Here is a 17,227-nt window from a genome sequence, read left to right on the forward strand (position 1 = left end):
GCCCACAGAACTCATCTAGTTTCATGAACTCTCCAAGATAGCCTTGCAATGTACCTACGATTGTGCCCATTTTGCAGATGAGCAAACCGAGACACAGGGAGAAGGCCATTAGTTGCCCAGCGGAAGAAATGGGCTTGGAATCCAGGTCCCTCTAATTTCAAAGAGGAGCTGGAGAAGCAACAAGATGTAAAGAGGTAGGGAGAGGGGAGAGCCAGTGGCCACAGGAGCAGGCAAGAGCACCAGGTGAGAGACCTCGCCAATGAGGAGGGTGCTGCCAGGAGACGACTCTCCCAGGCCCTAGGAGTCTCAGAGCCGGCCCCACCCCCGGGGGGATCGCACTGTGTTCGGCCGGCCCTGCGCCCGTAGGCCAGGGTGAAGGGCTGGGAGGGACGATGGGACTCCTGTCCTGCTGTGGCTCGGGAGTCCTGCTGCGACTTGCTGTAACACCAGAACCCCGGTGTTTAAGGGACGGCAAGCACGGCCCCCTCCACCCCAGACGCCCTCGGGGCGGCACCGCGGCTGGCTCTGGTCAGCATCAAAGGCCAGCAGACGGGCAGGCGGACCAGCGGGCAGCCAGCGCCGGGGGCGGCGGGGGGGTGAGGCGCCACCGCCGAAAAGGACGCCCTACTGAGGGGCGAGCGCGGACCCCAGGGCGGGCGGAAGACCCCCTCCCCGCCCACTAACGAAGGGAAGAAAGGGGCCCTCCCTTCTCTCTCCCTCTCCGCAGCGCTGAGACGAGGAGGGGTGCTCACGGACCCCCACGCCCCCGACAGGCCCCCTGCTGCCTCCCTCCTTTGTCACGTCCGCCTCCCCCCACCCCGAGCCCAGCACGCGCCCCCGCGGGGTCGCCCCAGCGCTCACCCAGCGGCAGGCTGATCCGAGGGACGAGCGCCGGAGTCGGCGGCGGCAGCGGCAGCAGCAGCACGAGGAGCAGCAGCAGGAGCGGCGGCGGCGGCCGGGGCGGCAGCGCACCCCGCGGGGCGGGCGGGCGGCTCCCCCGGCCCATCGCGGCGCTCGGGACAGCGGGGAGCGGCGGCGTCCTCCCGGCTCCGGCTCAGGTGGCTCGACTCGCTTCACGGCTGCAGCCCCGCCCGCGGACCTGGGGAGGCGGGGCGGGGGCGGAGCTGCGGTCACGTGACGGCCAGCGGCGAGCGCGGAGCCCGGGCCGGAGGAGGAAGTCGGCGGCGGGCGGCGGGCCCCGCCCCTCCCCCCGCGCTCGGGGAGCCGGAGGCCCGAGGGGCGCCGCGTGCTGCGCGAGCTCGGTGCGCGCCTGGAGGACGCCGGGCCCCGCGAGCGGTCGCCGCCGAGGCCGCGGGGAGCTGGCCCGCCTTCTTCGCTCCCGCCCCCCCTCCGCCCCTTCCCGCTCCCCTGCGACCCCCTGCGACCCCCTGAGCGCGGGGTTGGGAAAACGTGTGGGTCTGACTCCCGGGGCGCGGGCGCCTCCCGAGGGTTCCGGCCTCGGTCTCCATCCACGCCCCCGCCCCCGCCCCCGCCCCGTCCTGGTGCCCCGGGCACCCGCTCGCCCGTGACCAAATGAATCGTCCGAACCCGGACTGACGACCAGGCTAGTTGCTTCTGCGTCAACCCACCTTGGGTCTTGGCGGGGCGTTCACTACGGGGTCATCCACGTCTAGAATTCTGTCCAGACGAAACCGAACCATGGGTGGGGGTGGGGGGTGGGGGGTGGGAGCGGGGCAAGTTTAGCTTAAGTGGGATAACTGCATGTACTGTGCTGTGCTGCAGAGGACGTCTGACTTCCACAGCCTGCAGGTTGCCCGTCGGGGAAGGTACTCCCACAGGCTGGAGTGGAATCCCACAGGCACCCCCACTTAGAAGAGGTTAAGGTCCCGGACGCCTGGGCGGCTCAGTGGTTGAGCGTCTGCCTTTGGCCCAGGGCGTAATCCTGGAGTCCCGGGATCGAGTCCCGCATCGCGCTTTCTGCAGGGGCCTGCTTCTCCCTCTGCCTGTGTCTCTGCCTCTCTCTGCCTCTCTCGAATAAATAAAAAATATATAAATATAAATAAAATAAATAAATAAAATAAAATAATAAATAAAATAAAATGAGGGAAGGTCCAACCACCCCCAATCTTCGGGGCTCCTAACATCCTCAGGGGTGGCGCTTAGTTCTGCCGAGATGGGGGCGTTGTCAACCTGCAGCCTGGACCACCTAGCGGGTCCCTGTCAGCGTTAAAAAGCAGAATAGCAAATATCTAAGTGCAGTGATCCCTGAAGATCAGAAAGTGTTGGGAAACCTGTTTTGACTTTTCCTAAAGTTGCACAGGATGGCAGTAAAATTTAATTCTTCCTGTACTTCAAGTCAAAGGTAATTTTGAAAACCTCCGCTAGGCTAGTCATTTCAATGACAGTGGTGAGGGTTCTCCCAGAATTGGCTGGAAAGTTCCTCTTCACAACCAGCCAAAATAGTCTCCTCAGAGCTTTTTTGCTCTCACCCTACCCCCAGGGCTCAACACATTCTCTCCCACAGGGTGGCTATCAGATTCCACAAGGCCCCAGGTCCCCTCTCCTAAATCAGGCTTTCTCAGGTTCCATGATTTCTGTATCTCCACCATCCCAACACCCCCCCTGTGGACATGGTACAGGCTAGTAGCACCTGTTTTATAAAGGCGCTCCCAGCCCTGGACGCAGAATTCCACACGGGATGTGGGCAGTAACAACCGCCTGGAGTTCTAGCATTGCAAGTCTTGGACACTTTTCCTCTATTAATAATGGTGTCAATCTGTAGCCAAATATACCCAAGCTTCTATCTGCAGCCGGGATCTCTGTCCTGAACTCCAGATGGCCTCAACATTTCTATGGGGCTGTCTTGTCTGACAGGCATCTCACATCCAGTATGTCCTACTTACTAAGCTCCTGAACCCTTTTCTCTCTCCCCAAAATGGGTTCCTCCTCTGTGAGCATTCTCCATCTCATTTAATGCTAAGTCCATCTCCAAGTTGCTCAGGCTAAAAACCTTATGACTTTGTTTCCTCCCATTTCCTTACATCTGACCGATGTAAATCCATAATCTGACCATTTACCACCTCCCAGAAGAGGGGCAGGGGTGTTACTCTCAGCCCTCTTTCTTCCGGTTACTGTAAGGTCCTCCTAAGTGCTGTCTCTGCTGCCACCTCTGCTCCCCTGCGACCTAGTCTCAATGCAGCAACCAGAGTCTTTCAAAACCGGTAAGATCATGGCATTCCTTTGCTCAAGACCCTCCAAGATTCCCTGTCTCACTCAGAATAAAAGCCAAAGATGTACAGTGGTGTACAAGGCCCTATGTCATCCTCACCTCCACTGCTCTCCTCCTACCCACTCTACTTCAGACACACTTCCAACCACTCCTTTTAAGACCTTTGTGCTGGCTACTCCCTCTGCCTAGAGCACTCTACCCTCAGACAGCCACATGATTGAGTCCCTTGCTTCCTTCAAATCTTTGCTCAGAGACCATCTTCTTGAAGAATCTGAACTCCCCCCCCCCCATAGTCCCTTTACACTGAGAAATTTTTTTTCAGAGCATCTCATCACCTTTGTTGTGGTTTTTCATTATTCCCAGAAATCCCCACCTGCCCCCACCCTCCAGCACCAAAAATGTTGACTGAGGAAGGCAGGAATTTTTGCCTATTGGGCTAGTTAATTAACATGGCCCAAGCCAATAGTGCCTGGCATATGGTAGACCCTCAGTAAGTACTGATTACATGAATGAATGAATATAAGTCATGAAATATTGCTGGCTCATGTCAACTAACAACCAGAGCTACTTTTTTTAAAATTTTTATTTATTTATGATAGTCACAGAGAGAGAGAGAGAGGCAGAGACACAGGCAGAGGGAGAAGCAGGCTCCATGCACCGGGAGCCCGATGTGGGATTCGATCCCGGGTCTCTAGGATCGCGCCCTGGGCCAAAGGCAGGCGCCAAACCGCGCCACCCAGGGATCCCAAGCTACTTTTCAATATCAACCTTGTATCTAGTAAAGAGTTCCCCCAAAACCTCAAATTATGCAATTAACGTTTTCAACCTAAGCACAGGACTTCATATTTAAAGGATTTCCTTTAAATCTACTGGTTCTGGTCCAGATTTCATCCTATTCAGATCATTTTGAGTATTTATTCTATTATCATAGAATTCAGCTTCCCTTCCCAGTTTGAATCATCAATAAATTTGATAATTTCTTAGCCTTTATTCGAGTCATTGATAAAAATATTTGGTGTCAGGTTGCCTGGCTGGTTCAGTCAATAGAGCATGAGGCTTTTGATCTTGGGGTTGTAAACTCAACCCTGTTGGGTGTATGGATTACTTAAAAATATTTTTTAAAATTTTAGGTGAGCAGGGCATCCCTGGTGGTGCAGTGGTTTAGTGCTGCCTGCAGCCTGGGATTTGATGATCCTGGAGACCTGGGATCGAGTCCCGCGTCGGGCTCCCTGCATGGAGCCTGCTTCTCCCTCTGCCTGTGTCTCTGCCTCTCTTTCTCTGTCTCTCATGAATAAATAAATAAAATCTTAAAAAAAAAATTTTAGGTGAGCAGACCTAGTACCTACTCTCCAATAAAAGGTACCAGGTCGGGGGGTGGGGGTGACTGGGTGGTGGGCACTGAGGGGGGCACTTGACGGGATGAGCACTGGGTGTTTTTCTGTATGTTGGCAAATTGAACACCAATAAAAAATAAATTTATTATTAAAAAATAAAAATGAATAAATTAAAAATTTAAAAAAAAAAGGTACCAGGTCTCCTTGGGGAAGGCGAGCCTGGGACATTTTGTTGGGCCCAAAAGCAAGGAAGTAATTAAAGACTAATGGGGTCATATCAAAAAGATATAGGCCCAGCTTGATGACTAAACAAGATAATTTGAGAATCAAAAAGCATACTAAATAAAACATCAAAATAAAACAATCCATTAGTCCTCAGTTAAACTCAGGAAAACAGAAAGAAAAGAGGTAGAAAGGCAGCTTTCCTTTATACAGGACTGTTGGCTGATAAATGTAGAAGAAAGAGAAGACTGCAGAAAGTCTGGATTCAAGCAAGGGTAATCAATCAGTGGATGCTAAGTCACTGGGTAGGTTTTTGGGAAACATATGAATAAGATCTCAAAGTCTGTCCTACAAGTAAGTGACTTACTAATTACCAAAGGGAAAATGTATCTCTGACGGAGAACTCTGGTAGCCACTTTCTTAACTAAATGGTCTAAAGTAGCATCACCAGGGGCACCTGGGTGGCCCAGTTAAGCGTCTACCTCCAGCTCAGGTCATGATCCCAGGGTCCTGGGATCAAACCCTGCAGGCTCCCTGCTCAGCAGGGAATCAGCTTCTCCCTCTCCTCTCCCCTCATTCATGCTCTCTCCTATCTCAAATAAATAAATAAAATCTTTGAAAAAATAAGTAGCATCACCAGTAATGTGACTGCCTGACACCATTTATCTCCTGGTATGATGCAATAAGAAATACACAATATCATCAGTCTTTGGAGCTCTTCTGGCAAAAGTGTTTAACCCAGATCTAATGATAAGGACACAATCAGATCCAGTATTCTGCAAGACAACTAGCTTGGACTCTTCAAAGTCAATCCAGTTAAAGATAAAAAAGACACAGGAACTATTTTAGGTCAAGAAACTAAAAAGACGATAATTAGACGAAATATGTGAACACTGATGGAATCTTGAAAGAAAAAAAAGAAAGCCATTCAAAATTGGGGAAAATGTTAGGATGTACTGTGTCTTAGATATTATGGGCCTTGATAGGCCTATAATACTGCTCATTTTCTTTGGTATGATAATGGATTGTGGTTTCAGGAGAATGTTATCATCCTTTAGAGATGCCTGCTGGTTTGTAGAGGTGAAGGATCATGATGTCTGCAACCAACTTTCAAATGATTCAGCAAAAATAAGTGTGTGTGTTAGAGTGAGTGTGACTGCCACAAAGTTTTAACAATTAGTTAATATAGAAAAGTTATAGGTGTTTTATATCAGTGTTTTGTAAGTTTTGGGGGGTTAATTGGGTAAGATGGGGCCAAAAGCAGGGCACCTGGTTGGCTCAGTGGTTGAGCGTCTGCCTTTGGCTCAGGGCGTGGTCCGGGGGTCCTGGGATGGAGTCCCACATTGGGCTCCCCTAGGGGAGCCTACGTCTCCCTCTGCCTGTGTCTCTGCCTCTCTCTGTGTGTCTTTCATGAATAAATAAATGAAATTTAAAAAAAAAGAAGAAAAAAAGAAAGAAAAGAAAAGATGGGGCCCAAAGCAGAGCCCAGTGCCACTGGAGATGTCTATCAGGGTTGAAACTGAGCAATAGGGCAGTCCCCGTGGTGCAGCGGTTTAGCGCCGCCTGCAGCCCAGGGCGTGATCCTGGAGACCCTGGATCAAGTCCCACGTCAGGCTCGTATGACGCCTGCTTCTCCCTCTGCCTGTGTCTCTGCCTCTCTCTCTCTGTCTCTATGAATAAATAAATAAAATCTTAAAAAAAAAAAGAAACTGAGCAATATCTTTTGTAAGTTGAACAAGGACCATGTATCCTCCTACCTGCACTCCTCAGCCCACATTTCTCCATATTATCCACAAGAATATTATGAAAAAAAAATGCAAGAAATCTTGTTGAAATCAAGGTACTAGCTATAGCATTTCCTTTCAGCTTCTGCTTACCATTCTTACCCACACAGGGTGAGTGGTGAGTGGCACATGTTCAATTAGTCATTGTTGAGCGCCTGCATCTCTGCATCAGCTAGCTCCTCAAATGGCAGCAAGGCTGGTTTGCTCTAGTGTCTTGGCAACACATGGGTTGTCTGGCTGCTCGGCTCATCCCCAAGGAGAGGAGGCAGAGGCTGATGTGGCCTTGCTTGGTGTTTAATTATACCCGGCCCATGGCTGCTCAAATGCTTCAAGTACATCTTATGCCAAGCAGGTAGTGGCCGCTTGAGGCCTGTGACCAGTCATGTCTCTGGAACCCCGCTGCCTAGCATGGCACTCCAGCAGGGCCGACAAAACGAGGGACCCAACTCTTGGCCTGCAGAAGTGCCCTCCAATCTGTGCCCCCAGTATGGCAACCTTGGCCCTGTGGGCTCCCCTGTCTTCCGTTAGTGTGCTAATTTGTTCTCCCCGGGCTGGAAAAAAACAGGAGGACGACTGAGGAAAACCTCATTTGAGCTGGCTTCCTGTGGGCTAAAGAGTGGTTCCCAAGCCAACGCTGTCTCTCCTGTTCCCCTTTGCCTCTCTTGGATGTAGGCAAGTCTTTCTCAGCCAGAACATTGGGGTTTATAAAGAGCTCAGGGGCAGCTTGGAAAGACAGCATAAAAAGAGATGAAGAGAAAAGCAAGGCTTCTGTGCCCCCGGTCAGCAAGATGAAGCTGTCAAGCTTGGCCCTCACCCTCCCCATCCACACTCACACAGCCCTCACCCTTCCCATCCCCCCCCCTTCTCTGTCTCTCCCTTTCTCTCCCTCTCTCTGGCACACAGACCCATAGACACACACACACACACACACACATACACACACACAAGAAAGATAGAAGTACACAAATGAGAGGTAAAATATACACGAGAATACATACAAAGGGGCCAAATGAAACTTCTCGAAGGTGAGAGATGTTTGGACTTGGGGGCACACGCCTAGTGGGCAGACAAGGAAACTTTAGGGATGACCAGAATATCCTCTATCTTGATCTGGGTGTTGATTTCAAAGTGTATACAAATGTTAACGTGTTTTGAGCTGTACACTTAAGATCAGTGCATTTTCCTAAATGTAAATTCATATCTTATGCCTGTTATCATGGGAAAAAATAAAAACAAAAAACAGGGATGCCTGGGTGGTGCAATGGTTGAGCATCTGCCTTTAGCTCAGGTCGTGATCCCAGGGTTCTGGGATCAAGTCCCACATCTGGCTCTCCACAGGGAGCCTGCTTCTCCCTCTGCCTGTGTCTCTCATGAATAAATAAATAAAATCTTTAAAAAACAAAACACAAAGAAGCTGGAAGGTTAAACAACAAACAAAAAACCTCACCTGTAGTATCAGGTGGGAGAAGAACAAAATGAGAAGACCTACAGGGGCTCCTGGGTGGCTCAGGCAGTTAAGGATCTCTTGATTTCAGCTCAGGTCATAACCTCAGGGTCATGGGATTCAAGCCCTGTGTCCATCTCCAGGCTCAGCACGGAGTCTGCCTGGGATTCTCTCTCTTTCTGTCCCCTCTAAATAAAATCTTTTAAAAAAAGAGAAGAGCTCCAGAAGAGGAAGAGAATGAAGAGACTACAAGAGGAGAAGAAAATAAAGGGAAGTGAGGGTAAAAATATAAAGCAAATGAACACACATACCCATTGCCTCTCCAACCTGCTTATCACAAAGGAATACAGCAGTGGACACAGGCATAGGGCAGGTGCTGGCGGTGGAATGGTCAGGACACAGCCTGCTTCCCAAGCAATCGATATTCATTAATCATCTATAGGTACAGGTCCGGGCCAAGTGCAGGCCGGCCACGTCCTTGGGCATGGATGGCTCCTGCCAGGCGGCCCCTGGCCAGGCCTGCCTGCTCTCATTCCCACCCAGGGCAACCTTGCTTTCCAACTCCCACAATTCTACTCTGGGAGTAATTGCTTTGTTTGTGGCCATGGGGGGAGGGGCCTCCTGCCAAGCCCAGTGGAGCCTGAACCCAGAGGTCCCATCCACCCCCCTCTGGAGTGGCACGGTGCTCCTCCCTATCCCGGGTTCTGCTGGCAGGCTGCCTGGCCAGGCCTCAGACACGCATTGGCTGTGGTCCAGCTCCCTGGGCCTTGGCCCCGGGCCACCACCCCTCATAGCCCTGGGCCCTCCGGATGCCAACCTGCAGCTGTAGCTCCCCCCCACCCCCCGGCTGGGCACACTGCTGGTGTCTCCTCCCCAGAGGCTAGGCAGTGAGTGGCTCAGATGCTGCATCAATACATTTTGATGAGGAAGCGACACCAGCCGGCACACGCTGTGTATGCTTTTAAGTCCGCCAATGACTTCCAGATCCTGGAGGCTAGGAGCCTCCTCGGGGCAGCGCCCTCTGCAGCACAGGGCATTCACAGGGTCAGTGCGAACACTGCCTTTAGATCTCATGGGCAGCTTTTAACTAGAGCCTGGCAATACATGGAAATGGCTTCATCTCAGATCCCCACTCTGTTCTGACCCTTCCACTAGTCCCTGGGTTTCTTGCTCTGGTAGGTGGTAGGATCATCAGTTCAAAGCACACAATTCTCCTGTCAAAAGAAGAGTCTCAGCACCATTCATTACTTTGTGGACTCTAAGCAAGCCACACAATGTCCCTAAACCTCATCTTCCTCATCTGTGAGATGGGAACACCAGCAGTCCCTCCCGGGGCTGAGCAGAACTGATGAGAGTCCCTGACATACAGGGAGGGACTGGCGGGGAGGCACATGGTGAGTGCTCCACGAGCAGAACCATGCTTCCTAAGGAGGCAGCTCACCTCACCTATCTGAAAGTTGCCACAACCTTGGTAACTCTTAACCATCTTATGTGCTCAACCCCAAGGACCCCCTTCTGGCCTCTCTGCTCGGATACAGCCACCTCCTGCAAACCCGGTGCTGAGTCTGCAACTCTCAAAGGGAGAAGGAACCGGCCTGCCCGGCCCAGGCCCTGGCTGCGCCTGCTGTGGTGAAAAGCCTGCCACCCGCTCCAGTGCCAGCACCGCTGGGGCCTGTTGGGGCCTGAGTTGGCCACTCCCTGGGAGGGGATCCCCCTGCCCCACAGGGCTGTGGTGTAACCGGCAGGGCTCAACCTGTCCCTGTCCTGACACGGTAGAACATGAAGTTGCCACTGTCACTCCCCTGCCCTCAACCCAAGTTCAGGAGGGGCTGTCTGCGCCTGCAGTCCGGCTCACAAAGTGGGTCTAGAGGGCCTGGGTAACTGGGCTGGCTGATGCTTGGCACCTGCCACCCGGAAAAGGCACAAGGTCTGCTCAGGGACTCTCCTTCTCTGAAACCATTGCATCTACTCATAGGTGGGAGGTAGATGTTCTAAGGATGCAGGAAAGCTTGTTTCCATTTTGGCTTATCAGGCCTGAGGCATCTCCTTTCCCATGATCCCAAGAAATCCGGAAGTCATTTCCCCATTTGCCACCAAGTTCTTCCTCCTTGAATCCCACTCTGAGCTCCAGACTCCTGGCCATCACCCCATGAAGGGAAAGAAGGCCTGGGCCAGCGCCCTTCCTCCACCCCAGGGAACTAACCTCCTTTCCAGAAGCCCGCAGCTCTCCCTTCCCAAAGATGAGGGGCTCTCTGACCCCTGTAGTTTCCTGGCAACTTCAGGTCACCCAGTGGCTGCCACTTTCTCCCAGAGAGATAACCTTGCTCCTGGTTCCAGGGCTTGCTACCGAGTGGGCCAAGACAGGCAAGCCCATCAGGGTGGTAGGGGATGGAACAAGCAGGTTCTACTAATTTCCTGCAGCTCCCAAGACAGTACTACTGCCCTGTTTTGCCATGGTGGAGCTGGGTACACCTCACCTTCCATACCACTCAGTGGTATCAAGAGATAACACTCACAGAGTTGGTGTGGTGACAGCAAAGATCCATGCTTGAACAATTATCTTGTACACCAGACACCCTGGCCCAGGACTCCCAGCAACATACTGATGTATTGTAAGTAAACATCGGTCTGGAGTACACTATGAGGCCCCAAGTGGGCCCACCTTGTCCAGAGCAGAATCACTACAGAAGAGGTGCTCTAAGGGGCCTGGGCCACCCAGCTACATAGGGATAGCCCCCGCTCCTCCAGCTGTGTTTCCACAGGGACCCCATAAACCCCCAGAATGAAGCACACCCACCTTGTTATTCCCAGACCCTTCCTCTATGAATTCTGCTTTAGTTCTTTCATGCCAACCTATGAGTAGCAAGGGTGAGCTTCAGGCAGCTGTGAACCCTAAGAATGATATCTTATTTCTAGTGAGAGGCATCAGAGCTTTCATCTGATTTCAAAAAGATCACTGTTCCCTTCCCCCCACAAAAAAGGTAAAGAACCATTTATTTTGAGCTGTGCTAATCTGCAGACACAAGGACCTTTCAAAATTAGCCTTCATCAGGTAAAAAGAAATTATATCTCATTTTGGAGTAGTTTTATAACCTTGATACGAATTGTTTGGCATACTATTCCACCTAAAGCAAAGTTGACATGTATAAGGCTAACGTTTGTTGAGTACTTACTATTCATTGAGAAGGCACTGTGCTGAGCTTTTTCTCTTCAATCTTTTATGTAATTTTCACAACAGAGTGAGATAGAAATTATTATATATCCCCACTTTTGAAATGAGAAACCAAGGCACAGAGAGGTTCAGGGACTTCCTGAGGTCACACAAGTGATAAGTCAGGAGTAGCACCAGAACCCGGATCTGAATCCAGAACCCACACAGATACCATACCTATAGTTAGAATTTCAACCAGGGTTTTGTCTCAAGTTATAGCCATCATCCTCTTGATCATATAAGTTGCTGTCCCTTTCTTTCCTTCCTTCCTTATTTCCTTCCTCTCCTCCCCCTTTTCCCTCCTTCATTTTTTCCCTGCCTCCCTTCTTTCATTCACTCAGTGAATATGTCCTGTGCACGTGTTAAGTGCTGCTGAAACTGAAGCAAACTGACAAGGTCGCTGCCTTCATAGAGTTTATAGTTCATCAGGATCCCTAAAACTCATTTCCAGAGAATCCCCATCCTGGTCCACATTTGTCTAGACACTTTCACTCACTTGTTCCTTTGTCTCCCAACAAAGGTATTGGCCAGGGCCCCCTTGGCAGAGCCCCAGAAGTGCTCCCAGGCTGTGCAGGCTAGACTCATGCTGTTTTCAGCTGATTTCCGGAGCCACTCCTCTGGGCTCCTGCCGCACTGTGCTCAGATTTCCATTAAGGCACTCATTGTGCTGTAGTGAAACACTCATTTACACATCACATCCCTCTCTGGCCATCTCTTTTACAAGCTTCTTTGAGCTTAGGGACCAGGCCTGCCTGACGCAGGTTTTTCATCTTCTGCCCCAGTGCAGAGCTTGGAAAACAGTGGGTACCCAGTAAATGTTTAATAAATGAATAAATGAGTTTCCTGCTCTAGCTGACTGCCTCGAATCACTTCCAAATGATTCATTCAAGTGTTTCTTCCTGGATCTCTTTTCCCACCTCCCTCTTCTTTTCAAAGGAAAAGGCACTTCACTGATGTGGGAAGTCCCATTTCCCTGCTTTAGGGCAGCCAAAGGGTTTCTTGCGCATACAGTCTGAACAGATTTGTTGGCTTCAGAAGAAACAGTATTTTGGAGAGTTGCTGAATGCTTGGCTGCTGGGGATTTATTTAAGGCAATACTGTCAGATATTACATTAAAGCAAAAGCCCCAAGGCACAGGACCTACATAAGAGGGAGAGGAGCTCTTCTAGCTCTCCTTGAGGCTCCAGCCATCATGGCTCATCTCTAGGTCACCTGTTGCCAGTGTCCCATCTTTAGATCACCTGTCACCAAAAGCTTGAGCCCTAGGGTTGCAAGAAGACTCATCCCAGATTTCTCTGAACTTCAGGAAAATAACCACCAAAGGCAACAACTATGGCCTGCAAGTCAGGATACTGGGTTCAAATGCTTACCTTCCCAGGCCATGGTCACCTTGGGAAATAATTTAACTTTTCTGGGTCCAGTTTTTTTTTTTTTTTTTTTATGAAAGTGAGGTGGAACTTGGTAGATCCCTACACTTCTTCCAATTCTAAAGCGTCAATGGAAAAAAAAAAACATATATTTTTAATCATGCACTTCACCATTCTTGCGGCATTTGACTCTTAGAAGAACTCTGTGATCCCTAAATCAAATTATCTACTCACATTCAGGTTTGGAAAATGTGAGCAGAGGGCTGATGACCTTCCCCAGGTAATCGAGGGGCTTCTGAGTCTTTTTGCCAGACCAGAATGACTCGAGAGTGGCCACGAGAGCAGCCTCGTTTCCAGGATCCCAACGTCTTTCCTTTGTAACCCCAAATCCACGTGTCACTCGGAGAGAAATAGCCATGACAAAAGCCTAGTTCAAAGGCCACCTCACGACCGTTTCGAGGAAGGGCCCAGGCTTTTCCAAATCCCAAATGACTTCCCTCCCGGGCCAGGATGCTGCCTCTCTCTCCATTCCGGATTTGGGAGCAAGGAGCAGGGGGCGGGGGGGGGGTTGGGAGCGGGGAGCAGTAGGTGCAGGGCACCCCCACCAGCTCTCGCGCAGAGGCCCCCGGTGGCCATGGGAACCAGGGCCCAACCTCCCGCGCTGCCATGGCAACAAGCTCCCCCAGTGGCCGGCGCCGGTGCCCATTAGAGCGTGCAGGTGGCGCCCTCTCGGGAGCCGGCCCAGCCGGCAGCGGGGGCAGCGGCCCAGCCCTCGCCCGCCCCCTCCCGGGGCCTCGGATCCCCACCGCCCGCCCCCGGCGCCTACCTGCGAGGGTCACGGCCCCCGCGCAAACACCGCCCACGGCAGGGCCGCCTCTGCCGCGCGGCTCCTCTTCCCGGGCCGCCCCCCGGGCTCGCCTCGCTGCCCGGTCGGCCAGTCGCAGTCCCCAGGGACGCAGACTGTCCCCGCGAACACCCTCCGTCCCGCGCGGCGTCCCCGGAAATGCGGGGCCGCGGCCAAGCCCCGCCCCGCCCCGCCCCGCCCCGCGCCTGTTTATGGGAACTGCCCGGAGGCGCCCTCGGGCTCGCCCCGGGCCACCCGCCCCGGGCGGGGACGGCCACTCCGCTCTCGCCGCTGCGCCCGCCTCCCCGCGTCGGGACCTGAGCCCAGGACAGCTCGCCAGCCCCAGGAGGCCGCGGGGGGCTGCGGGGCTGCGCCTCCCTCGCCTTGGGAGGCCGGACCTCAGCTGTCTGGGGCCCTTCCCTCCGGGGCACGCTTGTCGGCTGCAACCGGCGGGCTGGGGTTGGAATCCTACATCTACTACCACGTACCTGGCTGTGTTACCTAGCGCGGGCTCCTTAACCTCTCTGAGCCTCCAGTTCCTTATCTGCAAAGTGGGCATCAGAATAGTGGAGACCTCACAGGGCTGTGGTGAGAAGTGCAATTATGTAGGCACACAACTGGCACTTGGTCAGCTCTCAACAATAGCAGTATTGTTTCCAGTTAAGAGGCAAGTGAGAGCCGAGCTCAGAGCCACCCTCCACGAAACCACCCACGTCTCCGCCCGCGGTAAATAGGGCTCATTGCGTCCCTTTCACCTGCAGTGGGCCACGCTGTGAGAGTGAAACGAAAGCCGACCTGCGGGAGGGGTGAGAGATAGGGTTATAAATATCCAGCATTTATCAAGTGACCTTGGCTCGTCCCTCTCCAGCCCCGTGCATCCTGGCTCTATCTTCCAGGAAAGCAACAGCCACTCTCAGGGCGGTTCCTGAAACAACCAGTTTTGGGCGTGTTGAGTGGATGAGCCGGCCAGAGCTGGCTGGTCAAGGGGATGGAGAAACAGGAGGGCAAGTGTCAGCCTCTTCCCCAGCCTGGCCTGGCCTTCCTGGGCCTAGCCTGCCCTGGCCTGGGGGGTAAAACAGAAAACACAATGAAAAATACCCATAATTTGAGGTGTTGCGTGGCTCAGTCCTTTAAGAACGGGACTCTTGATTTGGCTCAGGTCATGATCTCAGGGTCCTTGGATCCAGCCCAAGCTGGGCTTGAGGAGTCTGCTTGACATTCTCTCCGTCTCTTTCTGCCCCTCCCCATTACTCATTCTCTCTCTCTCTCTCTCTTTCGTAAATAAATAAAATCCTTAAAAACAAAACAAAACAAAACAAAAAAACCACCCATAATTTCACCTTCCAGACCAGAATGACTCCAGAGTGGCCCATAGAGCAGCCTGTGTTAATATTTTCTAAGACTTTTTTTGAGAAAGAATTTATATGTAATAAAGCTCACAAATCTTAAGTCTACTGAGTTAATACGTTGGTGACTATCCTCTTTTCTATGCATAGTTTACATTTAAACCTTTTAGGAAAAAGGGGTGCCTGGCTGGCTCAGTTGGTGGAGCATGCAACTCTTTTTTTTTTTTTTTTTTTTTTTATGATAGTCACACACAGAGAGAGAGGCAGAGACACAGGCAGAGGGAGAAGCAGGCTCCATGCACCGGGAGCCCGATGTGGGATTCGATCCCGGGTCTCCAGGATCATGCCCTGGGCCAAAGGCAGGTGCCAAACCGCTGCACCACCCAGGGATCCTGAGCATGCAACTCTTAATCTCAGGGTGTAAATTCAAGCCCCATGTTAGTGGTAGAGCCTACTAAAAAACAAAAACAAAAAATACCCAAAACAAACAAAAAAACCAAAAACAAACAAAAAACCTGGCTTTTAGAAAAAGGATTATTCATTGTATACTCTTTTGTCACTTTTCCCTAGGATAGCAATAGATTACATACGCTTTTCTGTAACATTAAAAATCCTCGCATACTGGGGCACCTGGGTGGCTCAGTGGTTGATCACACTCAAGGCGTGATCCAGTCCCACATTGGGCTCCCTGCGAGAAGCTGGTATTTCCCTCTGTCTGTGTCTCTGCCTTTCTCTCTGTGTCTCTCATGATAAGTAAATGAAATCTCTAAAAAAAAAAATCTTCGCATATCTTCATTTTTAATGTACTCTATCACAAGAGCATAGCATACATTTTGAACCAGGTCTACCACTGGGCATCTCTCTTGGTTCATTGCGGTTAAATAATGTCCCTATGAACGTCCTTATCAATAAGCCTTTCCATACTCCCTCAATTATTTCTTTTTGTATCATGTATTCTTCCTTCCTCCTCATAGTCTACACTTAGGAGTAAAACATGCTGCATTTATAGCTAAGGCAGTGCACTTCATTTGTGCAAGACTTTAAAACTGGTGCATTAGTTTTATTAGCACTGCCTTCCCCAAAATGGGGCAGGAGTTGGGGAGTGAGGACAAGAGGAGATGCTAAAATTTAGCACTGTCAAGTTCCCACCACAGAGAGTGTATTGTGTCCATCTGAGCCAGGACTGCTCCAAAGAAGCTTGTGGAATGTAGGCCTCCTCTATGGGGCCTCAGAGCTCCAGAGGGCTTAGGCAATGGTGACCCATTCTCTCCCCAGACTAGCCTGAAGCCCTCAGGAAAAGAATGTTATCTAAAACCTCCCCTCTCTTCCTTCTCTCTCCCTATCATCCTTTCTAACCTCCTCTCTGGCCCTCTTTCCTGCCTCTCCACCTCCAACCTTCTTCCAGCCTTCTAATGAAAAAAGGGGAAAAATCTGTTATGCATTGAAAAAAGACCTTATCTTTAATATTATTGATCCCCTCCCCCAATCCCACCCCCTTCCAGGGCTGTGGGACCCCAGGTGCAGAAAGGCTTGAGTTAATCACCTCAGTTCCCAGCACAAGGTCCCCATTGGTCAGCCCGAGGTCCCTGATTAATGTAGCTATTCATTTCCTTTTATCCGCTCCACTCCTCCTCCCTCTCCCCACAGGCTACTCTTCTAGGGTGTTTAATATACATGCCTTTGTTCCTACGCATTCTTGCAGAATGTATTATAGAATTGTGTGGCTATACATGTTAAAAAACTTCTGTATTTTGAAATAATTATAGACTCCCCCAAAGCGACAAAGATAGCATACAGTGCCCTGCAAACACTTCCCCCAGCTCGCCCGCAATGATGATGTTATATAGCTATAGTACAATAGCAAAACCAAAGAAACTGACATGCGTATAATACTGTTAAACAGATGACAGATTTTATCATTGAGTTTTCAGCAATTTTTATAATGCCTTTATTTGTGTGTGTGTGTGTGTGTGTGTGTGTGCATAGTTCTATGGTATTCGATCCCATGAATACAGTTGTGTAACCACCACCACAATCAAGGTACAGAACTGTTTCAACACCACAAAGGGTCTCCTTCGAGGCACCCTTTCATAGTCACACGCCCCCCACTTTGATCCCTGAGCCCTGGCAATTACTAATCTCTTCTCCATCTGTATTGTTTTGTCATTTCAAGAATGTTATATAAAGGGACTCCTGGGTGGCTCAGTGGTTGAGTGTCTACCTTTGGCTCAGGACGTGATCCCAGGGGTCCTGCCCTGCAATCCATCGAGTCCCCACAGGGAACCTGCTTCTCCCTCTGCATATGTCTCTGCCTCCCTCTCTGAGTCTCTCATGAATAAATAAATAAAGTCTTAAAAAAGAATGTTATAGAAACAAAATCTTTTAAGATCGACTTTTCTTACTAACCGCATGCCCTTATGGTATATCTAGGTTTGGGGGGCTATTACAAATGAAGCTGATAGGAGCATTCATGTACAGTTTTCTT

The 17,227-nt window shown here is 51.0% G+C and overlaps 1 protein-coding gene across 2 annotated transcripts in view; it reads right to left on the reverse strand.

The window, feature by feature from the left end:
- The window catches only part of SEMA4B (semaphorin 4B), a 37,494-nt gene extending 23,531 nt beyond the window's left edge, over positions 1–13,963 (reverse strand). Inside the window, exons 1-2 of one of the 2 annotated variants that reach the window (XM_055326299.1) lie at positions 13,885–13,963; positions 862–1,099 (exon numbers count right to left, since the gene is read on the reverse strand). In XM_055326299.1, coding sequence (XP_055182274.1) covers positions 862–1,006 — 145 coding nt within the window. In that variant the 5' untranslated portion in view covers positions 1,007–1,099; positions 13,885–13,963. Of the gene's footprint in view, positions 1–861; positions 1,100–13,378; positions 13,540–13,884 lie in introns of those variants that run through there. The other variant, XM_055326297.1, reaches the window with a different exon arrangement.
- Positions 13,964–17,227: the final 3,264 nt, after the last annotated feature.

The sequence above is a fragment of the Nyctereutes procyonoides genome, unplaced genomic scaffold (assembly GCF_905146905.1).
Source record: "Nyctereutes procyonoides isolate TBG_1078 unplaced genomic scaffold, NYPRO_anot_genome, whole genome shotgun sequence".
NCBI classification, from domain to species: Eukaryota; Metazoa; Chordata; class Mammalia; order Carnivora; family Canidae; genus Nyctereutes; species Nyctereutes procyonoides.